A 25,693-nucleotide genomic window follows, 5' to 3' on the forward strand; every position below is an offset into this window, starting at 1 on the left:
TGCGGATGAGCCCCCGCCCTCAGCTGCCCTCGCCCCGCCCACCTCGGGCCGCCCCGGGTCCTAACTCCCCCCTCGCCTCCCGCTGCCGTCCCCGTTCCTCGCTCCTTGGTGCCGGGCATCCCCTACAGAGAACACCACGTAGCGGTGCCTCCACCTCCCGTTTAAACACCCACCGCCACGCTGGGAACCTGCACTAAAAACGTTTTATATCCAAACGGTTCCCGATACACGCGTTGCTGGTGCCGTCCCGGTGTTGGTACCTCCCTCCCCGTTGCCATGGTTGTCGCTGTCCGTGGCCCTCCCTCCCTCCCACCCTTACCGGCCGCCGTAGCGCCACCGGAGGTCCCTCCCCTTCCTTCCGCCGCTGTCGCCGCCGCTATGGCGAAGCTGCTGAGCTGCGTCCTGGGCCCGCGGCTCTACCGCGTCCATCGGCCGCGACCGGCAGGGACCGGGACCGGGGCCGGGACCGGGGCGGAGGGACCCGGGGGCAGCGGCGGGGACCCGGCCTGGGTGCGTGGGACCGCGGCTGTGGCGTGTGGGTGGGGGGGGGGGGTGATGGAAGGGCGTTGTCATGGCGACGGCGGCAAAATGGCGGCAGGGCGGTGGGACCCCCCCCCCAGTAACCCCGGTTCCATCCCATGGCCGTATTTCCCCGTCTATAACCGCCTTCCCCCCCCAGGACTCGTACTACCAGCCCCGGGGGCTGGAGAAGCACACGGACAGTGTCCTGGCGCTGGTGAGGCGGGGGGGGCCTCCAGGACCCCCCCTTTAACTCCCCCTCCTAGTGTCCCCTATGGGCCCTGTATGGATCCCAGACCCCCCCCCCCACTGCCGTCTTTACCCTCCTCAGTGGATCCCAGGACTCCAATGGGAGTCCCGGGGTCCACCCCCCCACCGTGGGGTGACCAGAGCCCCTCCACCCCAGGCCTCGGTGCTCTGGTCCATCTCCTATTACGCATCACCATTGGCTGTGTTCTACCTGTACCGCAAAGGTGGGGCCAAGGGGGGGCCTGGAGGGATCTATGGGGTGTCAGTGGGGGGTCCATGGGGTGTCCATGGGGTGTCAGTGGGTCAGGGTGGGATATCAGTGGGTCACTGTGGGCCAGGGTGGGGTGTCCATGGGGTGTCAGTGGGGGGTCCATGGGGTGTCAGTGGGGTGTCAGTGGGTCACTGTGGGCCAGGGTGCGGTGTCTGTGGGGTGTCAGTAGGCTGCTCTATGGGTCTCCCCTGTGTTTAAGCCCCATTGTGTGTTATGGGGCTCAGGTGTTGCCCCATAGTGACCCCCCTTTCCCCCCCCAGGGCTGCTGACAATGTCCCGTGTGATCCCCATGTCCCACTGCGCCGCCACTGTGGTGCTGCTGCTGGCAGGGGTGGCCTGTCTGCGAGGTGAGGCCTTTGCGGAGGGGGGGGGACACCCGTTCCCCATGGGGGGGTCCCCAACACCCCCCCATTTGCGGGTCCCCCCCAGGCATCGGCCGCTGGAGCAACCCCCAGTACGTGGAGTTCATCTCGGTGTTGGAGGACAGCCACCGCCTGGGCACCCCCGAGGTCAAGGTGGGACGGGGCCTCCCCCATGGGTGATGAAGAACATCCCCCCCCAATAGGATCTGGGGGTGTCTCACCCCTTGCCCCCCTCTTCCCCCCCCCATAGCGCAAACTGGCCCATTACACCTTCGACTTCAGGAGCTGGCCCATTGACTTCCGCTGGGACAGCACCGGGGTCCCCTGGTGAGCACAAACACCTCTCCCCCCTCCGGACTTCCCCATCCCATTGGCACCCCCCAACCCCACTGACCCCCCAGTGACCCCCAACCCCACTGACACCCCAGTGACCCCCCATTGACCCCCCCCAACCCCACTGAACCCCCATTGGCAACCCCCAACCCCACTGACCCCTCAGTGACCCCCCAACCCCACTGACCCCCCATTGACCACCCCAAACCCACTGCCCCCCCCATCCGCAGGGGCGGTTCCCGGGACGTGCCCCTCCTCCGGACCCCCCCGGGGCACCGCGGGGCTGCTCGAGGCTTCCTGGGAGCTCTGCGCAAGGTGCCCTGCAGGCTGGCCAGGTGGGTGGGGCTTGAGGTGGGCGGGGCGTGGGCGGGGTTGTGTGGCCATGCCCCCCCTTCCGGAAGGGGTGGGACTTCTGGACCCTGAGGCTCTGCATGCCACATGGGAGGGGGTGGAGCTTGTAATTGGCCACGCTTCCCCCAGGGTAAAGAGGCGGGGCTACTTCTACATGGCCTCAAAGGGGTGGGACATCGGGTCACGCCCGCAGGGGATTGGTGGGGTGGAGCTTCTGGACCCTGAGGCTCTGCATTCCACTTGAGAGGGGTTTGTGCTTGTAATTGGCCACGCCCCCGTAAACGGATGATGTCACCTCTACATGGCCACGCCCACAAAGGGGGTGGGACATCGGTTCACGCCAGCAGGGGATTGGTGGCGTGGACCTTCTGGCCACGCCCCCAAGGGAAGGGGGCTCTTCTGCTGACCCCGCCCCCCCTTTGGGCGTGGCGTGTCGTGGCCCCGCCCCCAGCCTGCTGCTGGCGCACACGCTGGGCCGGAGGATGCTGTTCCCGGGCTCGGTGCGGCTGCTGCAGAAGGCGCTGCTGCCTTCGCTGCTGCAGGGGCAGGCCCGGCTGGTGGAGGAGGTGAGAGCACAGAGAGCCCTGACAAACACAGCCCTGAAACCCCCCGGAACCAGCCCAAAAACACCCCAAAAACAGCCCTGAAACCCCCCGGAACCAGCCCCAAAACATCCCCAAAACAGCCCTGAAACCCCCCGGAACCAGCCCCAAAACACCCCCAAAACAGCCCTGAAACCCCCCCGAACCAGCCCAAAAACAGCCCTGAAACCCCCCGAAACCAGCCCAAAAACACCCCCAAAACAGCCCTGAAACCCCCCAAAACCAGCCCCAAACACCCCAAAAACAGTCCTGAAACCCCCCCAAAACCAGCCCAAAACACCCCTGAAACAGCCCTGAAACCCCCCGGAACCAGCCCCAAAACACCCCAGAAACAGCCCTGAAACCCCCCGGAACCAGCCCAAAACCACCCCAAAAACAGTCCTGAAACACCCCCAAAACCAGCCCAAAACACCCCAAAAACAGCCCTGAAACCCCCCCAAAACCACCCGGAACCAGCCCAAAAACACCCCAAAAACAGTCCTGAAACACCCCCAAAACCAGCCCAAAACACCCCAAAAACAGCCCTGAACCCCCCCAAAAACAGCCCAAAACACCCCCAAAACAGCCCTGAAACCCCCCCAAAACCACCCAGAACCAGCCCAAAAACACCCCAAAAACAGTCCTGAAACACCCCCCAAAACAGCCCAAAGCACCCCCAAAACAGCCCTGAAACCCCCCGGAACCAGCCCAAAACACCCCAAAAACAGTCCTGAAACCCCCAAAACTGCCCCGAGCGCCCCCAAACCCCACCGAGACCCCCCTCCACCCGCAGTGCGGGGGACAGCGCGCCAAGCTCCTGGCCTGTGATGGCAACGAGATCGACACCATGTTCATCGACCGGCGGCACAGGGCCGGGCCCCACGGCAGCACCCTGGTGAGGAGCCCATGGGGCGCAGTGGGGCACGGGGGGGCTGCTGTGGGGCGCTCTGACACCGCCCCCCCCCCGTGTGTCCCCCCCCAGGTCATCTGCTGTGAGGGCAACGCCGGGTTCTACGAGGTCGGCTGCTTGTGCACCCCGCTGGAGGGTAGGGATGCGCCCCTGCTGCCCCATAGCGGGATTCTCTGCCCTATAAGTGCCTAGACCCATAAGTGAGCCCCCCCGCTCTACAGATGGACCCCCCCCAGGCCCACAGATGAGCCATGGACCCCATCCCCCTGCCCCACAGATGTGCTTCTCCCCACCCATGAAGAGACCCCTCAGCCCCACAGCCACCTCCTGTAACCCAAAGGGGACCCATAGATGCCCGCTCCTCCCCCCAGCACCACACAGAGCTCCCCCATTACGGCATGGGCTGGTCCCATCATGTGGGGTTGGGGGGGGTCACCCCTTTATAGGGGGTTGCACAGGGGTGACCCCATCTCTGTTCCCCCCCCCAACAGCCGGTTACTCCGTCCTGGGCTGGAATCATCCTGGCTTCGGAGGCAGCACTGTGAGTGGGGGGGGGGGAAATCCGGTTTTGGGGTGCGTGGGGGGTTTTGGGGTGCCCCCCCTGACTGCCCCCTGCACAGGGGGTGCCGCTGCCGCAGAGCGAGGCCAACGCCATGGACGTGGTGGTTCGGTTTGCGCTGCAGGAGCTGCGCTTCCCCCCCCGCAGCATCGTCATCTACGCATGGTCCATCGGTGGCTTCACAGGTACCGGGCCATGGGGGGTGCATTGGGGTGCACTGGGGCTGTACTGGGTGTTACTGGAGCACTGTCACCCGCAGCCACCTGGGCTGCCATGTCCTACCCGGAGCTCGGGGCGCTCGTGCTCGACGCCTCCTTCGACGACCTCGTGCCCCTGGCCCTGAAGGTGCTGCCACGAAGCTGGGGTGAGCCCTGACCCCAAAACCCCCCCGAAACCAGCGCAAACCCCCCCAGTGCAGGCCCAGTGCACCCCAGTACAGCCCCAGTGCACTCCAGTACAGCCCAGTGTCCCCCCAGGGGAGCTGGTCACCAGGACCGTGAGGGAGCATCTGAACCTCAACAACGCGGAGCAGCTCTGCAGGTACCTTTGGGGACCCCTTCCCCTCTATTGGGGGATCCCCCCAGAGCCCCCCAGGCCTCCCCCCCATAGCCCCTCATTGCAGGTACCAGGGGCCGGTGCTGTTGGTGAGGAGGACGCGGGACGAGATCATCACCACCACGTGAGTCTCGTGTTGGGGACGGGGGCCTGATGGAGATGGGGAGATCCCTGTGCCCCCCCCATGTCCCACTGTCCCCCCACAGGGTCCCCGAGGACATCGCATCCAACAGGGGCAATGATCTCCTGCTGAAGCTGCTGCAGCACAGGTGGGGATGGGGCTCCATGGGGGCGTTTGGGGGTCACTGTGGGGTTTGGGGAAGTCCATGGGGGGCTCTGACCCCTGTTCCCCCACCCCACCCCACAGGTACCCCAAGATCATGGCAGATGAGGGGACCCGGATCGTGCGGGAATGGCTGGAGGCAGCAACACCAGCGGAGGAGAGTGAGTGACCCCATAGACCCCATTGAGCCCTATAGCCCCCCACAGACATCCCATGGACCCACAGAAACCTATAGGCACCCCATAGAACCCCAGGCCCCATAGGACTCCATAGACACCCCATAACATCCATAGACCTCTCATAACCTATATAGACCCCATAGGCACAGATAGTTCCCCATAGCCACTCTATAGACCCCCCCCCATAGGCTCCATAATCCCTATAGGCCCACACAGATCCCATAGACCCCCTAGATGCCATAGACCCCAATAACTCCCCATTAGCCCCACCCCGTGGGTTCAGGGTGATGGGGCAGGTCACGTGACCGGTCACATGCAGGGGCGCTGGCGCAGAGGTGCCCAGTGGACGAGTGCTGGTGCCACGCGGTGCTCGAGGCCTTCGCCGGGGACCGGGACCCCCCCTTCCCATGGAGCCTGGGTGAGCCAATGGGGACACAGGGCTCCGGGCACAGCCAATTGGGAGTCAGGGATCAAGAGAACGCCAATGGGGACACAGAGCTCCGGGCTCAGCTAATTGGGAGCAAGGGATCGAGAGAACACCCAATGGGGACACAGGGCTCCGGGGCTTGCCAATGGGGAGTCAGGGCTCTGGGGAGAGCCAGTGGGGACCCACGTGTAGAGAGAGCAACCAATGGGGAGCTGGAAGCATGGGGACAGCCTATGAGGAGCTGAGGGCACCATGCTGACCAATGGGGAGCCAGGAGCCTCATCGGCAGCCAGTGAGGCTCAGGGAGGGTTTAGGGTGGCCAATGGGTGGCCTTGAGGGCATCTGATGTGGTGTCGCCTGTATAAGGCAGGTAATGGGGTGCAGGGGGCAGCCAATCAGACCCCACGCTGGGGATGCTGTGGACACACCGTTGGTTGGCTGCTGAGACAGAAGGAGGGGATTGGCTGCCCTCAGCCAATGGGGGGTGGCCCTTCCCCATATAACCCCCCTGGTTCCGCCCCCAGGGGAGGAGCTGTCGGTGGAGGAGCGGCAGCAGCTGGCGCTGTTCCTGGTGAGGGGGGCGGGGCTTGGGGGGGGGGGCGGGGTTTGTGCGGGGGGATGGGCACCCACTGCCCCTCCCCCCACAGGCGCAGAAGCATCTCCAGAACTTCGAGGCCTCGCACTGCACCCCCCTCCCCCCCCAGGCCTTCCGCCTGCCCTGGACCCTCTGACCCCGTCCTCACCCTCCGGGACCCCTCCCCTCCCCCACCCCGCACGTGCCCCTCCCCCACCCCCCCCCAAAATCCTTCATTAAAAAAAACGGGGTTTTTGTTCCCAGCGTTTAATGAATTGGGGGGGAGGGGGAGGGGAGGGGGAGGGGGAGGGGGAGGGGACAGGGGGGGTCACAGCATCTTCCTCATCAGCTCCTCAGCTTCCAGAACCTTCTGTAGCTCCGCCTCCGCTTGCGCCAACTGCGGGGGGCGGGGAGGGGAGGGTGTGGGTGGGTCCCTCCCAACCCCCACTGATCCCCACAGACCCCCTCCATGACCCCCCCAGGAACCTAAATCCCCCCCCCATTATACCCCTATTAGACCCCTCCAGCTGAGACCCCCCCATTACCCCCATACTGGACCCCCATTACCCCACGGCCTCACCTTGGCAGCCTCAGCCTCCTGCACACTGGGGGGCACCTTCTCCACATACCCCGGCCCCCCCCGGCGCTCCCGCAGCCGCTCCATGCTCCGGGCCAGCTCCTGCCTGCGCGCCCCGAGCCTGCCCAGCTCCTTGGGAGCATCTACCAGGCCCTATTGGGGGGGGACAGGGGACACCCCGTAATGACGTCATCAAGGGGGGTACCCCGAAATGACGTCATCAACGGGGGTAACCCCATAATGACGTCAGCATCCAAGGGTGTACCCTGTAATGACATCATCGACGGGGGGGGGTACCCCGTAATGACGTCATCGGCGGGGGGGTTACCCCAAAATGCCGTCACCCCCCAAGCATGGCACGGGGGTGGGGGGCGCACCTTGAGCAGCAGGTGGACGGAACAGCGCTCGGAGGCCACGGCCACGGCACAGCCCGGGGGGGGGCGCTCCCCCCCTGCCCCCCCCAGCACGGTCACGGCCCCCACCCCCCCCAGCACACGGATGTGGGGGGTGCAGAGCCCCGCGAGGGCGGCCCAGGATGGGTCCGGGACCTGCAGGAAGCCTGGGGGGGACAAAGGGGTGAATGCAACCCATAGAGACCCCATAGAGACCCCATAGACACCCATAGAGACCCCTTAGAGACCCATAGAGACCCCATAGAGACCCATGGAGCCCATAGAGACCCCATAGACACCCATAGAGACCCCTTAGAGACCCATAGAGACCCCACAGACACCCACAGAGACCCCATAGAGACCCCATAGAGACCCATAGGGACCCATAGAGACCCATAGAGACCCCATAGACACCCACAGACACCCCATAGACACCTACAGAGACCCATAGAGACCCCATAGACACTCATAGACCCCATTAAACCCCCATTAAACCCACATCAGACCCCATTAAACCCCCATTAGATCCCATTACACCCCCATTAGACCCCATTAAACCCCCATCAGACCCCCATTTGACCCCATTAAACCCCAATGAGACCCCCTCGTACATGGGGGCCGCCCACGGGTGATGCCGTGGGTGCTGCGGAGGCTGCGCAGGGCGTGCACGATGCTGAGGGTGAACTCCATGGCGGCCTCGGCCTCCTCATCCTGCCAGCAGTACTGGGGGGGCACAAACAGGGGGGGTCAGGCACCCCAGTGCCCCCCATTGACACACCCATATCGACACACCCCCCCATTGCACCCCATTGACATACCCCCATTGACACACCCCCATTGACACACCCCCCCATTGCACCCCATTGACATACCCCCATTGACACACCCCCATTGACACACCCCCCCATTGCACCCCATTGACATACCCCCATTGACACACCCCCCAGTGCCCCCCATTGACATACCCCCATTGACACACCCCCATTGACACGCCCCCATTGACACACACCCCCATTGCACCCCATTGACATACCCCCATTGACACACCCCCCAGTGCACCCCATTGCACACCCCCCTTGACACACACCCCCCATTGCACCCCATTGACATACCCCCATTGACACACCCCCCCATTGCACCCCATTGACATACCCCCATTGACACACCCCCCCATTGCCCCCCATTGACACCCCCATTGACACCCCCATTGACACCCCCGCATTGCCCCCCATTGCCCCCAATTGACACCCGCGCATTGCCCCCCATTACCCCCCATTGCCCCCCATTGACACCCCCCCCATTGCCCACAGACACCCCCATTGACACTCCCCATTGCCCCCCATTGACACCCCCGCATTGCCCCCTATTGCCCCCATTACCTGCTGGGGCTCGGGGAAGGGGCAGACACAGATGCTGGGGGCTGGTGGGGGTGCGGGGGGCGCGGGGGGGGGCAGGCGCTGCCACAGCTCCTCGCTCAGGAAGGGCATGAAGGGGGCGAGGAGCCGGAGCCCCGCGTCCAGGCACGTGTGCAGCGTGTCCCGCACCGCCAGCGCTGCAGCTGCCGCATCCGCTGCATCCGCTGCATCCGTTGCATCCGCTGCACCCGCTGCATGCATTGCACCCGCTGCATCCGCTGCATGCATTGCACCCGCTGCATCCGCTGCATCCGCTGCACCCGCTGCATCCGCTGCGGCCCCATCAGCATCTATGGGGGGGGCATCAGGTTCCCCCCCGCCTGCGGGGTCCGAGGCAGCGGCTGCTCGAGCCAGAACCGGCTTCACGCACTCCTGAGTGATGGATGGAGAGAGATGGAGACTGCGTGGAGCCACATCCCATATACCCCATATATCCCATATATCCCATACCCTGTATCCCGTATACCCCATACCCCATATCCCATACCCCATATATCCCATACCCCATATACTCAATATCCCATACCCCATACCCCAACTCCTATATACCCCATACCCCATATCACGCATACCCAATACCCCATATCCCATAATCCATACCCCATATCCCATACTCCATGTCCCGTATACCTCATATCTCATGCCCCATACACCCCATATCCCATACCCTATATGCCACACCCCATACCCCATATATCCCATACCCCACACCCCATATACTCAGTACCCCATACCCCATACCCCCCGTACCAGGTACACGTCGCACAGCTCATACACCCAGAACCGGTGCACGGCCGTGGTGGCCCCGGGGAAGTCCAACTCCTCCATGGCGGCGCCCACGGCCCCCACAGCGCGGCTCAGGCGGCTCCGCACCCAGCGCTCAGCCAGGGCCGCCCGGCCCCGCACCTGCCCCACACGCGGGGGTCAGACCCACAGCGCCGGGCCCCAGGGGGACAAACAGAGCCCCCCCCCACAGGTGCCCCTCGCCCCATACCTGGGGATCAGACCCACAGCGCCAGGCCCCAGGGGTGACAAACAGAGCCCCCCCCCCACAGGTGCCCCTCGCCCCATACCTGGAGGTCAGGGGGGGGGCGGTAGCTGCCCCCCAGCGCCTGCAGCACGAACCGGGCCCCGTTCCACACCTTGTTACAGAAGTGCCGGTACCCGAGCACCCGCATCACGTCCAGGTTGATGTCCCGGCCTGGGATGTATGGGGGATACGGGGGATAGGGGGGATATGGGGTATATGGGATATGGGGTATGGGATACAGGATATGGGATATGGGTATGGGGTATGGGATATGGGGTACGGGGCATATGGGATATGGGTAATGGGGCATTGGATATGGGGCATGGGGTATGGGATATGGGGTATGGGGTATATGGGATACGGGGAATGGGGTATTGGATATGGGGTATGGGATATATGGGATATGGGGTATGGGATACAGGGTATGGGATATGGGATATATGGGATATGGGGTATGGGATATGGGGTACAGGGTATATGGGATATGGAATATGGGGTATGGGATATTGGGTATGGGGGATATGGGGTATGGGGTATGGGATATGTGGTACAGGGTATATGGGATATGGGGTATGGGGTATGGCATATAGGGTATAGGGTATGGGGTATAGGGTATGGGGTATATGGGATATGGGGTATGGGGTATTGGATATGGGGTATGGGATAAGGGGTATGGGATAAGGGGTATGGGATATATGGGATATGGGGTATGGGATACACGGTATGGGATATGGGATATATGGGATATGGGATATAAGGGGTATATGGGGTATGGGATATATGGGACATGGGGTATGGGATACAGGGTATGGGATATGGGATGTATGGGATATGGGGTATGGGATATGGGATATAAGGGGTATATGGGATATGGGGTATATGGGCTATGGGACACGGCCCCTACCCTGGGCCGTGTATGCGCACAGAGCAAAGCGCAGCGCATCGGTCCCGCACTCTGGAATCCCGTTGGGGAAGTCCCGTTTCTGCAGGGGGGTCCCACAGGAAGGGGTCAGCGCAGGGCCCCCCTCACCCCCCTCCCAGCCCCACAAGTGCCCCCCTACCTGCCCCTCCCGCGCCCGCTCCAGCTCCGCAGGCTCCAGGTTGCTGCTCTCCAACTGCTCATGCAGGCCCTGCAGGGGACACGGGGTGGGGACCCCATGGACACCCCATGGACACCCCATGGACACCCCATGGACACTCCCATAAACACCTCATAGGCACCCCCCAGACACCCCATAGACACCCCATGGACACCCCACAGATACCCCATAGACACCCCATAGACACCCCATGGACACCCCATGGACACCCCATGGGCACCCCATGGACACCCCATGGACACCCCATGGACACCCCATGGACACCCCATGGACACCCCATAGGCACCCCCCAGACACCCCATAGACACCCCATGGACACCCCACAGACACCCCATAGACACCCCATAGACACCCCATAGGCACCCCATGGACATCCCATAGACACCCCATAGACACCCCATAGACACCCCATAGACACCCCATGGACACCCCATAGACACCCCATGGACACCCCACAGATACCCCATAGACACCCCATAGACACCCCATAGGCACCCCATGGACACCCCATAGACACCCCATAGGCACCCCATGGACACTCCCATAAACACCCCATAAGCACCCCACAGACACCCCATAGACACCCCATGGACACCCCATAGACACCCCATAGACACCCCATGGACACCCCATAGACACCCCATAGACACCCCATGGACACCCCATAGACACCCCACAGACACCCCATAGACACCCCATAGACACCCCATGGACACCCCATAGACACCCCATAGACACCCCATGGACACCCCATAGACACCCCATGGACACCCCATAGACACCCCATAGACACCCCATGGACACCCCATAGACACCCCATAGGCACCCCATGGACACCCCATAGACACCCCATGGACACCCCATGGACACCCCATAGTCCCCCCACCTGCAGGGAGATCCCATGGATCACATCCAGGGGGTCGATGACGTTCCCCAGGGATTTGCTCATCTTCCTCCCGTGTGCATCCCGCACGATGGCGTGGAGGTAAACCTGGGATAGAAGGGATGGGGTGGGGATGGGGTGGGGATGGGGTGGGGATGGGGATGGGGGATGGGGATGGGGATGGGGATGGGGTGGGGTGGGGTGGGGTGGGGATGGGGTGGGGATGGGGTGGGGATGGGGATGGGGATGGGGATGGGATGGGGATGGGCGGGGGAGGGGGTGGGGATGGGGTGGGGGTGGGGATGGGGGATGGGGATGGGGGTGGGGATGGGGTGGGGATGGGGAGGGGATGGGGATGGGGTGGGGAGGGGGTGGGGATGGGGTGGGGGATGGGATGGGGATGGGGTGGGGATGGGGTATGGGATGGGGATGGGATGGGGTGGGGATGGGGTGGGGATGGGGATGGGGTGGGGATGGGGTGGGGATGGGGTGGGGATGGGGTGGGGATGGGGATGGGGATGGGGTGGGGATGGGGTGGGGATGGGGTGGGGATGGGGATGGGGATGGGGATGGGGTGGGGATGGGGTGGGGATGGGATGGGGATGGGGATGGGGATGGGGTGGGGATGGGGTGGGGATGGGGATGGGGATGGGGTGGGGATGGGGATGGGGATGGGGATGGGGTGGGGATGGGGTGGGGATGGGGATGGGGATGGGGATGGGGTGGGGGATGGGGTGGGGAGGGGGGGGGATGGGGTGGGGATGGGGGTGGGGGGGATGGAGGGATGGGGATGGGGTGGGGTGGGGATGGGGTGGGGATGGGGATGGGGTGGGGGGTGGGGGTGGGATGGGGATGGGGTGGGGATGGGGATGGGGATGGGGTGGGGATGGGGATGGGGATGGGGTGGGGATGGGGATGGGGATGGGGTGGGGATGGGGTGGGGATGGGGTGGGGATGGGGATGGGATGGGTGGGGATGGGGATGGGGTGGGGATGGGGTGGGGATGGGGTGGGGATGGGGATGGGGTGGGGATGGGGTGGGGATGGGGATGGGGTGGGGATGGGGTGGGGATGGGGTGGGGATGGGGTGGGGATGGGGATGGGGTGGGGATGGGGTGGGGATGGGGTGGGGATGGGGTGGGGATGGGGTGGGGATGGGGATGGGGATGGGGTGGGGATGGGGATGGGGTGGGGATGGGGTGGGGATGGGGTGGGGATGGGGATGGGATGGGGTGGGGATGGGGTGGGGATGGGGATGGGGATGGGGTGGGGGATGGGGTGGGGATGGGGTGGGATGGGGATGGGATGGGGTGGGGATGGGATGGGGATGGGGATGGGGTGGGGATGGGGTGGGGATGGGGTGGGGATGGGGATGGGGATGGGGTGGGGATGGGGATGGGGTGGGGATGGGGTGGGGATGGGGTGGGGATGGGGTGGGGATGGGGATGGGGTGGGGATGGGGTGGGGATGGGGATGGGATGGGGATGGGGTGGGGATGGGGATGGGATGGGGTGGGGATGGGGTGGGGATGGGGTGGGGATGGGGTGGGGATGGGGTGGGGATGGGGATGGGATGGGGATGGGGTGGGGATGGGGTGGGGATGGGGATGGGGTGGGGATGGGGATGGGGTGGGGATGGGGTGGGGATGGGGTGGGGATGGGGTGGGGGGATGGGGTGGGGATGGGGTGGGGATGGGGATGGGATGGGGATGGGGTGGGGATGGGGTGGGGATGGGGTGGGGATGGGGTGGGATGGGGATGGGGTGGGGATGGGGTGGGGATGGGGATGGGATGGGGATGGGGTGGGGATGGGGTGGGGATGGGGTGGGGATGGGGATGGGGATGGGGTGGGGATGGGGTGGGGATGGGGTGGGGATGGGGATGGGGTGGGGATGGGGTGGGGTGGGGATGGGGTGGGATGGGGATGGGGTGGGGATGGGGTGGGGATGGGGATGGGATGGGGTTGGGATGGGGATGGGGTGGGGATGGGGATGGGGTGGGGATGGGGATGGGGATGGGATGGGGTGGGGATGGGGATGGGGTGGGGATGGGGTGGGGATGGGGATGGGGTGGGGATGGGGTGGGGGATGGGGGGGTGGGGATGGGGATGGGGTGGGGATGGGGATGGGGTGGGGATGGGGTGGGGATGGGGTGGGGGATGGGGTGGGGGGTGGGGATGGGGTGGGGATGGGGTGGGAATGGGGTGGGGATGGGGTGGGGATGGGGTGGGATGGGGATGGGGTGGGGATGGGGTGGGATGGGGATGGGGTGGGGATGGGGTGGGGACGGGGATGGGATGGGGTGGGGATGGGGATGGGGTGGGGATGGGGTGGGGATGGGGTGGGGATGGGGATGGGGTGGGGACGGGGATGGGATGGGGTGGGGGGGGATGGGGATGGGGATGGGGATGGGGATGGGGTGGGGATGGGGTGGGGATGGGGATGGGGTGGGGATGGGGTGGGGATGGGGTGGGGATGGGGATGGGGTGGGGATGGGGTGGGGATGGGGATGGGGTGGGGATGGGATGGGATGGGGATGGGGATGGGGTGGGGATGGGGTGGGGATGGGGTGGGGATGGGGATGGGGTGGGGACGGGGTGGGGATGGGGATGGGGTGGGGATGGGATGGGATGGGGATGGGGATGGGACGGGGATGGGGATGGGGTGGGGATGGGATGGGGATGGGGATGGGACGGGGATGGGGATGGGGTGGGGATGGGATGGGATGGGATGGGGATGGGGATGGGACGGGGATGGGGATGGGGTGGGGATGGGATGGGATGGGGGGTCGGGGGGCTGCGGGGTGGTTTTGGGGGGGGTTTGTGGTGGTTTTGGGGTGTTTCAGGCTGGTTTCAGGTCGGTTTTGGGGCGGTTTTGGGGTGGTTTTGGGGTGATTTTGGGGTGTTTCCGGCTGGTTTTCGGGTGGTTTTGGGGTGATTTTGGGGTGTTTCCTCCTGGTTTTGGGGTGGTTTTGGGGTGTTTCCGGCTGGTATTGGGGCGGTTTTGGGGCGGTTTTGGGGTGTTTCCGGCTGGTTTTGGGGTGGTTTTGGGGTGATTTTGGGGTGTTTCCGGCTGGTTTTGGGGTGGTTTTGGGGTGATTTTGGGGTGTTTCCGGCTGGTTTTGGGGTGGTTTTGGGGTGGTTTTGAGGTGTTTCCGGCTGGTTTTGGGGCGGTTTTGGGGTGTTTTTGGGGTGTTTCCGGCTGGTTTTGGGGTGGTTTTGGGGTGGTTTTGAGTTGTGTTGGGGCTTTGGTGGTTGGGGTGTTTCGGGCTGGTTTTGGGGTGATTTGTGGCGGTTTTGGGGTGATTTAGGGCGGTTTTGGGGCGATTTAGGGCGGTTTTGGGGTGTTTCCGGCTGGTTTTGGGGCGGTTTTGGGGCGGTTTTGGGGTGTTTCCGGCTGGTTTTGGGGCGGTTTTGGGGTGTTTCCGGCTGGTTCTGGGGTTGCGCACCTCGCGGAAGGGCAGCCGCCCGGTCAGCGCCAGCCCCAGCATCACCATCCGCGCCACCCAGAAGAAGAGGATGTCGTGCCCGGTCTCCAGCAGCGTCCCGGGGTAGAACACGTCCAGGTCCTCGCTCTGGGGGGAAACGGGGCTCAGAGACCCAAAAACACCCAAAACCACCCCAAAACTGACCCCAACCCCCCCCCATTGCTGCTCACGGGCTCCGGCCACCCGAAGATGGAGAAGGGGAAGAGGCCGGAGGAGAACCAAGTGTCCAGAACGTCCTCATCTGCGGGGGGGGACAGCTTATGGGGAGCAAGAGAGACCCCCACCTGCTGCCCCCAGTGCCTCCAGTGCCCCCCCATTGCCCCAGTGCCCCCCAGGGCCCCCATTACTCCCGTTACTCCCATTGCCCCCATTGCCCCACATTACCCCATTGCCCCCCATTGTCCTCCCTTGCCCCCATTACCCCCATTACCCCATAGCCCCCATTAGCCCCCATAGCCACCTTTGCCCCCATAGCCCCCATTACCCCCATTGTCCCCATTACCCCATTGACCCCATTACCCCATTACCCCATTGCCCCATTGCCCCCATTACCCCATTGCCCCACTGCCCCCATTACCCCATTGCCCCCCATTACCCCCATTATCCCCCCATTACCCCATTACCCCCATTACCCCCCCATTACCCCATTGTCCCATAGCCCCCATAGCCCCCATTCTGACCCTGCTGCAGGGTCACTCTCTCTGGGGGCACCCGGAACCGTTTCGCTGCCTTCTCTCGCGCCTCCTCCTCGGTCCGGCCGCTCACCCAGAACCTCCCGTCCCCGTCCTGCACAGACCCACAGAGACCATAGAGACCCCATAGAGACCCATAGAGACCCCATAGAGACCCATAGAGACCCCATAGAGACCCATAGAGACCCTATAGAGACCCATAGAGACCATAGAGACACATAGAGACCATAGAGACCATAGAGACCCATAGAGACCCATAGAGACCCCATAGAGACCCATAGAGACCCCATAGAGACCCATAGAGACCATAGAGACACATAGAGACCATAGAGACCATAGAGACCCATAGAGACCCCATAGAGACCCATAGAGGCCCATAGGGACCCATAGAGACCCATAGAGACCATAGAGACCCATAGAGACCCCATAGAGACCCATAGAGACCCCATAGAGACCCATAGAGACCATAGAGACACATAGAGACCATAGAGACCATAGAGACCCATAGAGACCCCATAGAGACCCATAGAGGCCCATAGGGACCCATAGAGACCCATAGAGACCATAGAGACCCATAGAGACCCCATAGAGACCCATAGAGACCCCATAGAGACCCATAGAGACCATAGAGACACATAGAGACCATAGAGACCATAGAGACCCATAGAGACCCCATAGAGACCCATAGAGGCCCATAGGGACCCATAGAGACCCATAGAGACCCATAGAGATACACAGTGGGACCCATAGAGACCCACAGAGCCCTATAGAGCCCCACAGGAACACACAGAGCCCCATAGAGACGCACAGAGTGACCCATGAACCCATGGACGGACCCACACATGACCCCAGCATCAGCCCCAGGGTCAGGGGTCCCACCTCCCCCCTCCAGGCCCCTGACCCACTGCAGCCCCCAACAGCCCCCCCCAGCCCCATAGCACCCCCCCTCACCATAGCACACCCCAGTGCCCCTCCACCCCAGCCATAGAGCACCCCCAGCCCCACAGCGCCCCATAGAAGCCCCATAGCACCCCCCCATACCCATAGCACCCCCCATACCCATAGCATCCCCCAGTCCCCACCCAGCCCCATAGCACCCCCTTCCCCATAGCACCCCCCCAGCCCCATAGTGCCCCATAGAAGCCCCATAGCACCCCCCCAGCCCCATAGCACCCGCCAGTACCCCCCCACCCCATAGCACCCCCCATACCCATAGAGCCCCCCAGCCCCATAGCAACCCATAGAAGCCCCATAGTGCCCCATAGAAGCCCCACAGCACCCCCAGCCCCACACTGACCTTGCCGGGGGGGACGCTGGGGTCCTCGATGGTGATGAAGTAGGCGGGGATGCGGTGGCCCCACCAGAGCTGGCGGGAGATGCACCAGTCCCTGGGGGGGGGACAGGACATTGGGGGCAGCCCCACGGCGTGGGGGGCGCCAGGGGGTCCCCATGGGGCTGTGGGCAGGGGCCACCCCCAAGCAGTGTGGGGCAGGTTCGGGTTGGCTCTAGGGCTCTGTTCTATGGGGCAGCGCCATGTGGGGCACTGCCAGTCAGGTCTATGGCTCAGCTCTATGGGCTTGCAAGGATCAGGACTATGGGTCACGCTGTGGGTCATGCTATGGGTCATGCTATGGGTCACACTATGGGTCACGCTATGGGTCATGCTATGGGTCACGCTATGGGTCATGCTATGGGTCATGCTATGGGTCACAGTGAGTGTCTATGGGTCACAGTGCGTGGCAGTGGGGCACAGTGGGTGTCTGTGGGGCACAGTGTCTGTCTATGGGGCACAGTGTCTGTCTATGGGTGTTTATGGGTGTCTAGGGGTGTCTATGGGGGTCTATGGGGGTCTATGGGTGTCTACGGGGGTCTATGGGGGTCTATGGGGGTCTATGGGGGTCTATGGGTGTCTATGGGGGTCTACGGGTGTCTACGGGGGTCTATGGGGGTCTATGGGGGTCTATGGGGGTCTATGGGGGTCTATGGGGGTCTATGGGGGTCTATGGGCCGCAGTGGGTCCCCCCTCACCGGATGCCGTCCATCCACTGGAGCCAGGTGCGGGCGTGCCCCGGGGGCCGCAGGCGGAGCTCCCCCCCCCGCACGACGGCGGCAGCGGCCGCAGCCAGGGCAGAGCAGCGCAGGAACCACTGCGGGCGCAGGACCGGCTCCAGCACGTCCCGGGAGCGGCTGCGGCACGGGCAGGGCACAGAGAGACCGGGGATGCACCATAGGGACACCATAGAGACACATGGGGTACATAGGGACACATGGGGTACATAGAGACACCATAGAGAGACCATGGGGTACATAGGGACACATGGGGTACATAGAGACACATGGGGGTACATCATAGAGACAGCACAGAGAGGCCATGAGGACACCCCATAGGGACACAGAAAGACACCATAGAGACTCATAGGGACCCCATAGAGACCCCATAGAGACCCATAGAGACCCATAGAGACCCATAGAGACCCATAGAGACCCATAGAGACCCACTGACAACCCGCAGAGACCCCCCAGAGACCCATAGAGACCCCATAGAGACCCATAGAAACCCACTGACACCCCCGAGACCCATAGACACCCCCCGTACCCCACAGCCCCCCCGCCCCCACCTGCACAGCGGCACCACCATGGGGTTCTCGGTGACCCCCCGGAACAGCCCCAGCTCCTTCAGTGCCTCCAGCACCGCGGTGCGGGCCTGGAACCGCGGCATCCCCTGCGGAGACCCATAGAGACCATGGAGAGAGGACCATAGGGACCATAGAGACCATAGAGACCATAGAGACCCATAGAGACCATAGAGCCCATAGAGACCATAGAGACCCCATAGAGACCATAGAGACCATAGAGACCCATAGAGACCATAGAGACCCCATAGAGACCATAGGGACCATAGAGACCCATAGAGACCATAGAGACCCATAGAGATACATAGAGACCATAGGGACCATAGAGACCATAGAGACCATAGAGACCCATAGAGACCATAGAGACCCATAGAGATACATAGAGACCATAGAGACCATAGAGACCCATAGAGACCATAGAGACCATAGAGACCATAGAGACCATAGAGACCCATAGAGATACATAGAGACCATAGAGACCCATAGAGACCCATAGAGACCATAGAGACCCATAGAGAACATAGAGACCATAGAGACCCATAGAGATACATAGAGACCATAGAGACCATAGAGACCCATAGAGACCCATAGAGACCATAGAGACCATAGAGACCCATAGAGACACATACAGACCATAGAGACCCATAGAGACCATAGAGACCCATAGAGATCCACAGGGAGAGACCCATAGAGACCCATAGAGACCCATAGAGATCCATAGAGATCCACAGAGATCCATAGAGACCATAGAGACCCATAGAGACCCATAGGGAGAGACCCATAGAGCCCATAGAGCCCCCATAGATCCCACAGGGCCCCATAGATCCCCCCGAGCCCCCCAGCGCGCCGTGGGGCGCCCCACGCACCAGGAAGGGGGGGGGCACGTCCCGCAGCCGCCCCTCATCGTCCAGGATGCAGGGGGCCGGGAGCCGGTGCCGCTGCCCCACCTCGAAGTCGGTGGCGTCGTGCCCAGGGGTGACCTTGACCGCGCCTGGGGGACAGCAGGAGCCACACAGAGCACATAGAGTCCATAGAGACCCATAGAGCCCCCATAGCCCCCCGTAGACCCCCCACAGCCCCCCATAGAGCCCCCATATCCCCCCCATTCCCCCATAGCCCCTCCATATCCCCCCATAGCCCTCACCAGTGCCGAACTGGGGGTCCACGAAGGGGTCGTGCAGCACCGGGAGCCTCTGGCCCGTGAATGGGTGAAGGACGAAGCGGCCATGGAGGTGCTGGGGGAAGGGGGGGGGAATGGGCGGGGCTTGTCGCGACATGGCCACTCCCACTCCATAGACACAAACCCCGCCCCCTAGGGATGAAGCTGCGCCCCCATTGGCTGAAGTGCCCGCCCCTCACCGTGTACCGGGGGTCCTCGGGGTGCACGGCCACCGCCACATCCCCCAGCATCGTCTCCAGCCGCGTCGTGGCCACCACCAGCTCCTGCCCCTGCTCCTGCCCCTCCCCTGGGGGGCCAGACCCACACATGAGCCGCTATGGGGCAGCCCCATAGAGCCCCCTCTATGGGTCCCCCCATAGAGCCCCGCTACGGGTCCCCCCCATAGAACCCCCCCTATGGGTCCCCCCCATACAGCCCCCGCTATGGGTCCCCCCATAGAGCCCCCGCTATGGGTCCCCCCCATAGAGCCCCCGCTATGGGTCCCCCCCATAGAGCCCCCGCTATGGGTCCCCCCATAGAGCCCCCGCTATGGGTCCCCCCATACAGCCCCCGCTATGGGTCCCCCCCATAGAACCCCCGCTATGGGTCCCCCCCATAGAGCCCCGCTGTGGGTCCCCCCCATAGAGCCTCGCTATGGGTCCCCCCCATAGAGCCCCGCTGTGGGTCCCCCCTCACCGCTGCCCTCCAGGGGGTAGGCAAAGGCCACCAGGACCCCGAACTCCACCGGCTCCTCATAGCCCGGGACCCGCAGCAGCGTCCGGCCCGAGAGCTCCCGCTTCTCTACCTATGGAGCCCATAGCGACCCACACTGACCCACACTGACCCACACTGACCCACACTGACCCACACATTGACCCACACTGACCCACACTGACCCACACTGACCCACACTGACCCACACTGACCCACACATTGACCCACACTGACCCACACTGACCCACACTGACCCACACTGACCCACACATTGACCCACACTGACCCACACTGACCCACCGTGACCCACACTGACCCACACTGACCCACACATTGACCCACACTGACCCACACTGACCCACCGTGACCCACACTGACCCACACAATGACACACATTGACCCACAGTGACCCACCGTGACCCACACTGACCCACACTGACCCACCGTGACCCACACTGACCCACACTGACCCATACATTGACCCACACTGACCCACCGTGACCCACACTGACCCACACAATGACACACATTGACCCACAGTGACCCACCGTGACCCACAGTGACCCACAGTGACACACATTGACCCACCGTGACCCACAGTGACCCACAGTGACCCACCGTGACCCACACAGTGACCCACATTGACCCCCGTTACCTCGATGTCGGATATGGCCGAGCGCAGGGCGCAGCTCCAGTGCACCAGGCGGGTGCTGCGGTAAATGAGGCCCTGCTCGTGCAGCCGCACGAAGGCCTCGCACACGGCGCGGCTCATCTTCTGTGGGGCAGGGGTCAGGCACAGCCCCATAGACACCCCACAGACACCCCATAGAGACCCCATAGACACCCCACAGACCCCATCAGCCCCACAGACCCCTCCCACAGACACATAGATCCATTCCCCAGCCCCATAGACCCACATTGTGCCACAGAGACCCCCCCAGCCCCATAGACCCCCCAGCCCCATAGACACCCCAGCCCCATAGACCCCCCAGCCCCATAGACCCCCACCAGCCCCATAGACACCCCAGCCCCATAGACCCCCCAGCCCCACAGACCCCCCAGCCCCATAGACCCCCCCCAGCCCCATAGACCCCCCCCAGCCCCATAGACACCCCAGCCCCATAGATCTCCTCACGGGGTCCATGGTGAAACAGGCCCGGTCCCAGTCCATGGAGGCCCCCAACTGCCGGAGCTGCTGGTAGATGCGGTCACCCTTCCTGCGAGAGGGGGCAGCCAAGGGGTGGTTGTGGGGCAGGGGGGGGCTGTAGGGGGCTGTAGGGCACCGTAGGCATTGGCCATAGGGAAGCCATGGGGCACGCCATGGGTCAGAGGGCAGGGGTCACTATGGGGCAGCTGTGGGTCGCAATGGGTCGCTATGGGTCGCAATGGGTCGCTATGGGTCGCCGTGGGTCACTCACTCTTGCTTCCAGGCCCACACCTCCTGCAGGAAGCGCTGCCGCCCCAGCTGGTGCCGCGTGAGGCCCCGCGTGCGCCAGAGCCGCCGCTCCACCACCACCTGCGTGGCGATGCCGGCGTGGTCGCAGCCCGGGTTCCAGAGCGTCGTCAGCCCCCGCATGCGGTGCCTGCAGTGGGAAGGGGGGGCACGGTGTGGGGCGGGCGCTGTGGGGCAGGCGCTGTGGGGCGCTGTGGGGCAGGCGCTATGGGGCGCTGTGGGGCACTGTGGGGCTCACCAGCGCGCGAGGCTGTCCTGGATGGCGCTGGTGAGCGCGTGGCCCAGGTGCAGCGCTCCGGTGACGTTGGGGGGGGGCACGCACATCATGAACACCCCCCGAGGGTTGGGCTCCGAGACGCGGCTCCGCTGCGGCACAGGGACCCTGGCACCGCCGGGCACGGCAGGGACCGGAACCCCCCCCACCCCGTGGCAACGGGGATGGAACCGGGGCCAGTGCCCAGGGCCCGGTACCAGTACCCAGTGCCCAGTACCACTACCCAGTACCCAGTGCCCAGTGCCCAGTACCCAGTGCCCGGTACCCAGTGCCCGGTACCATGACCCAGTACCCAGTACCCAGTGCCCAGTACCCAGTACCCAGTGCCCAGTGCCCAGTACCCAGTGCCCAGTACCCAGTGCCCGGTACCCAGTGCCCGGTACCCAGTACCCAGTGCCCAGTACCCAGTGCCCAGTGCCCAGTACCCAGTACCCAGTGCCCGGTACCCAGTGCCCGGTACCATGACCCAGTGCCCAGTACCCAGTGCCCAGTGCCCAGTACCCAGTGCCCGGTACCCAGTACCCAGTGCCCGGTACCCAGTGCCCGGTACCCAGTACCCAGTGCCCGGTACCCAGTGCCCGGTACCCAGTACCCAGTGCCCGGTACCAGTACCCAGTGCCCAGTGCCCAGTACCCAGTGCCCGGTACCCAGTGCCCGGTACCATGACCCAGTACCCAGTACCCAGTGCCCAGTACCCAGTACCCAGTGCCCAGTGCCCAGTACCCAGTGCCCAGTACCCAGTGCCCGGTACCCAGTGCCCGGTACCCAGTACCCAGTGCCCAGTACCCAGTGCCCAGTGCCCAGTACCACTACCCAGTACCCAGGGCCCGGTACCAGTGCCCAGTACCCAGTGCCCGGTACCCAGTACCCAGTGCCCAGTGCCCAGTACCACTACCCAGTACCCAGTGCCCGGTACCCAGTACCCAGTGCCCAGTACCACTACCCAGTACCCAGTGCCCAGTGCCCAGTACCACTACCCAGTACCCAGGGCCCGGTACCAGTACCCAGTACCCAGTGCCCGGTACCCAGTACCCAGTACCCAGTACCCAGTGCCTGGTACCAGTACCTGGTACCAGTACCCAGTACCCAGTGCCCGGTACCCAGTACCCAGTGCCCAGTACCCAGTGCCCAGTACCACGACCCAGTACCCAGTACCCAGTGCCCAGTACCCAGTGCCCAGCGCCCGGTACCGGTACTAGTACCCGGTACCAGTACCCAGTAACCGGTACCAGTACCTGGTACCAATACCCAGTACCTAGTACCCAGTACCCAGTACCCGGTACCTAGTACCCAGTGCCCGGTACCCAGTACCCGGTGCCCGGTACCCAGTACCCAGTACCCGGTACCCGGTACCCAGTACCCAGTGCCCGGTACCCAGTACCCAGTACCCAGTACCCGGTACCCGGTACCCAGTACCCAGTGCGCGGTACCCAGTACCCAGTACCCAGTACCCGGTACCCAGTACCCAGTACCCAGTACCCGGTACCCGGTACCCAGTACCCAGTGCGCGGTACCCAGTACCCGGTACCCAGTACCCAGTACCCGGTACCCAGTACCCAGTGCCCAGTACCCAGTGCCCGGTACCGTGCGGGCTCACCCCGTACTCGGGCTTGAAGAAGCCCTGCTGCTCCCACCAGCTGTACCAGGCGGCCTCCACATAGCGGGGGCTGTAGGAGGGGGGCAGCGGCACCGACACATCTGTGGGGAGAGGGGAGTGGGGTGCATGGGGTGTGGGGCATATGGGGTGTATGGGATAGGGGGTATGGGGTATATGGGGTATGGGATATGGGGTATGGGGTATATGGGGTATGGAATACAGATATAGAGACATGGGATATGGAGTATGGAATATGAGATATGGGATATATGGGGTATTGAATATGGATATAGGGATATGGGATATGGAGTATGACATATATGGGGTATGAAATACAGATATAGAGATATGAGATACGGAGTATGGAATATGAGATATGGGGTATTGAATATGGATATAGGGATATGGGGTATGATATATATGGGGTATGGGATATGGATATGGGATATATGGGGTATGGGATATGGGGTATGGGGTATATGGGATAGGGATATAGGGATATGGGATATGGGGTATGGGATATGGGGTATGGGATATATGGGATATGAATATAGGGATATGGGATATGGAGTATGGGATATATGGGGTATGGGATATGGGGTATGGGATATATGGGGTATGGGATATGGGGTATGGGGTATGGATATAGGGATATGGGCTGTGGGACAGGGGTGCCCCCCCCTCACCTTTCTTCTGCCCCGGGGGGGTCTCGAGGTCATAGGTCACTACCCCAGGGGGGCGGCGCTGCCGGCGGGAGGGCGGAGCCTGTGGAGACCACGTGACTTGTGTGACCCACATGGACCCCCCGAGACCCATAGGGGCCCATAGAGACACAGAGACCTGCCACGGGTCAGCGCCCTATGGGTCTCTATGGGCACTCTATGGGTCTCTATGAACCCCTCTATGGGTCTCTTGGGCACTCTATGGGTCTCTATGAGCACTCTATGGGTCTCTATGGGTCACTCTATGGGTCTCTATGGGGTCTCTATGAGTCTCTGTGGGTCTCTATGGGTCTCTATGGGCACTCCATGGGTCTCTATGTGTCTCTATGGTCTCTATGGGTCTCTATGGGGTCTCTATGGGTCTCTATGGGTCTCTGGTTCTCTATGGGCACTCTATGGGCACTCTATGGGTCTCTATGGTCTCTACGGGTCTCTATGGGTCTCTATGGTCTCTATGGGTCTCTATGGGTCTCAATGGGTTGCTCTATGGTCTCTATGGGTTGCTCTATGGGTCTCTATGTGTCTCTATGGGTCTCTATGGTCTCTATGGGTCTCTATGGTCTCTATGGGTCTCTATGGTCTCTATGGGTCTCTATGGTCTCTATGGGTCTCTATGGTCTCTATGGGTCTCTATGTGTCTCTATGGTCTCTATGGTCTCTACGGGTCTCTATGGTCTCTATGGGTCTCTATGGTCTCTATGGTCTCTATGGTCTCTATGGGTCTCTATGGTCTCTATGGGTCTCTATGTGTCTCTATGGTCTCTATGGTCTCTATGTGTCTCTATGGTCTCTATGGTCTCTATGGTCTCTATGGTCTCTATGGTCTCTATGTGTCTCTATGGTCTCTCTATGGGTCTCTATGGTCTCTATGGTCTCTATGGGTCTCTATGGGTCTCTATGGTCTCTATGGGTCTCTATGGGTCTCTATGGTCTCTATGGTCTCTATGGGTCTCTATGGTCTCTATGGTCTCTATGGTCTCTATGGTCTCTATGGTCTCTATGGTCTCTATGGGTCTCTATGGTCTCTATGGGTCTCTATGGTCTCTATGGTCTCTATGGTCTCTATGGGTCTCTATGGTCTCTATGGGTCTCTATGGTCTCTATGGGTCTCTATGGTCTCTATGGTCTCTATGGGTCTCTATGGTCTCTATGGGTCGCTCTCTCCTCACCTGCTGCTCCCGGATCTTTTCCTGTTTCTGTTGGAATTTCTCCAGTTTCTCCCGTTTTTTCGCCTCCTTCTTCAGCTGCGCCGCGCTCTTGGCTGGGGGAGGGGCGGCCTGCCCCATAGCGGCCTGCCCCATAGCGGCCTGCCCCATAGCAGCCTGCCCCATAGCGGCCTGCCCCACAGCATCATCCTGCTCCACGGTTTCCAGCCCCAGGGCTCCCAGGTCCACTGTGGAAAGAACCAAGTCTCA

At 62.8% G+C, this 25,693-nt stretch overlaps 2 protein-coding genes across 5 annotated transcripts; one reads left to right on the top strand and one right to left on the bottom strand.

The window, feature by feature from the left end:
- The first annotated feature begins 303 nt into the window (after positions 1–303).
- Positions 304–21,097, top strand: ABHD16A (abhydrolase domain containing 16A, phospholipase). 4 transcript variants are annotated; one of them, XM_061360360.1, is made up of 20 exons: positions 305–510; positions 680–736; positions 926–992; positions 1,300–1,386; positions 1,469–1,554; positions 1,652–1,728; positions 1,965–2,069; positions 2,537–2,651; positions 3,460–3,561; positions 3,649–3,712; positions 4,068–4,117; positions 4,197–4,320; positions 4,395–4,499; positions 4,612–4,675; positions 4,758–4,814; positions 4,897–4,959; positions 5,058–5,134; positions 5,472–5,570; positions 6,104–6,150; positions 6,227–6,367. In XM_061360360.1, the coding sequence occupies exons 1-20, from the start codon at positions 379–381 to the stop codon at positions 6,308–6,310; spliced, it is 1,662 nt and encodes a 553-aa protein (XP_061216344.1). In that variant the 5' UTR covers positions 305–378; the 3' UTR covers positions 6,311–6,367. The 4 variants fall into 4 exon arrangements, with proteins under 4 accessions (XP_061216345.1, XP_061216346.1, XP_061216344.1 ...); XM_061360361.1 differs by lacking the exon at positions 4,897–4,959 and having other exon boundaries at positions 304–510; XM_061360362.1 differs by lacking the exon at positions 4,395–4,499 and having other exon boundaries at positions 304–510.
- Positions 6,445–25,627, bottom strand: VARS1 (valyl-tRNA synthetase 1). The gene is made up of 28 exons (XM_061360365.1): positions 25,448–25,627; positions 24,243–24,321; positions 23,557–23,657; positions 21,924–22,051; positions 21,651–21,815; positions 21,368–21,449; positions 20,888–21,007; positions 20,215–20,323; positions 19,719–19,825; positions 19,504–19,594; positions 19,226–19,350; positions 18,345–18,448; positions 17,755–17,913; positions 17,024–17,114; positions 15,715–15,820; positions 15,205–15,275; positions 14,996–15,121; positions 11,554–11,658; positions 10,629–10,697; positions 10,472–10,550; positions 9,611–9,738; positions 9,288–9,443; positions 8,726–8,909; positions 8,502–8,680; positions 7,734–7,845; positions 7,108–7,289; positions 6,734–6,883; positions 6,445–6,550 (listed from the first exon to the last, which is right to left on the bottom strand). The coding sequence occupies exons 1-28, from the start codon at positions 25,607–25,609 to the stop codon at positions 6,482–6,484; spliced, it is 3,339 nt and encodes a 1,112-aa protein (XP_061216349.1). The 5' UTR covers positions 25,610–25,627; the 3' UTR covers positions 6,445–6,481.
- Positions 25,628–25,693: the final 66 nt, after the last annotated feature.

The sequence above is a fragment of the Neopsephotus bourkii genome, unplaced genomic scaffold (assembly GCF_033783945.1).
Source record: "Neopsephotus bourkii isolate Nb327-2 ecotype Australia unplaced genomic scaffold, CSIRO-AGI_Nbou_v1 NB_1025, whole genome shotgun sequence".
NCBI classification, from domain to species: Eukaryota; Metazoa; Chordata; class Aves; order Psittaciformes; family Psittacidae; genus Neopsephotus; species Neopsephotus bourkii.

What these genes read in the sequence shown, in the direction of transcription:
- ABHD16A (XM_061360360.1), top strand. Translation starts at nt 379, where the DNA reads ATGGCGAAGCTGCTGAGCTGCGTCCTGGGCCCGCGGCTCTACCGCGTC. An exon ending in GTCCATCGGTGGCTTCACAG is followed by an intron (nt 4,321 to 4,394) that starts GTACCGGGCCAT and finishes TGTCACCCGCAG; the next exon opens with CCACCTGGGCTGCCATGTCC. An exon ending in AGCAGCTGGCGCTGTTCCTG is followed by an intron (nt 6,151 to 6,226) that starts GTGAGGGGGGCG and finishes CTCCCCCCACAG; the next exon opens with GCGCAGAAGCATCTCCAGAA.
- VARS1 (XM_061360365.1), bottom strand. Translation starts at nt 25,609, where the DNA reads ATGGGGCAGGCTGCTATGGGGCAGGCCGCTATGGGGCAGGCCGCTATG. An exon ending in AAAAGATCCGGGAGCAGCAG is followed by an intron (nt 24,322 to 25,447) that starts GTGAGGAGAGAG and finishes TGGTCTCCACAG; the next exon opens with GCTCCGCCCTCCCGCCGGCA. An exon ending in CGGCCATATCCGACATCGAG is followed by an intron (nt 20,324 to 20,887) that starts GTAACGGGGGTC and finishes TGGGCTCCATAG; the next exon opens with GTAGAGAAGCGGGAGCTCTC.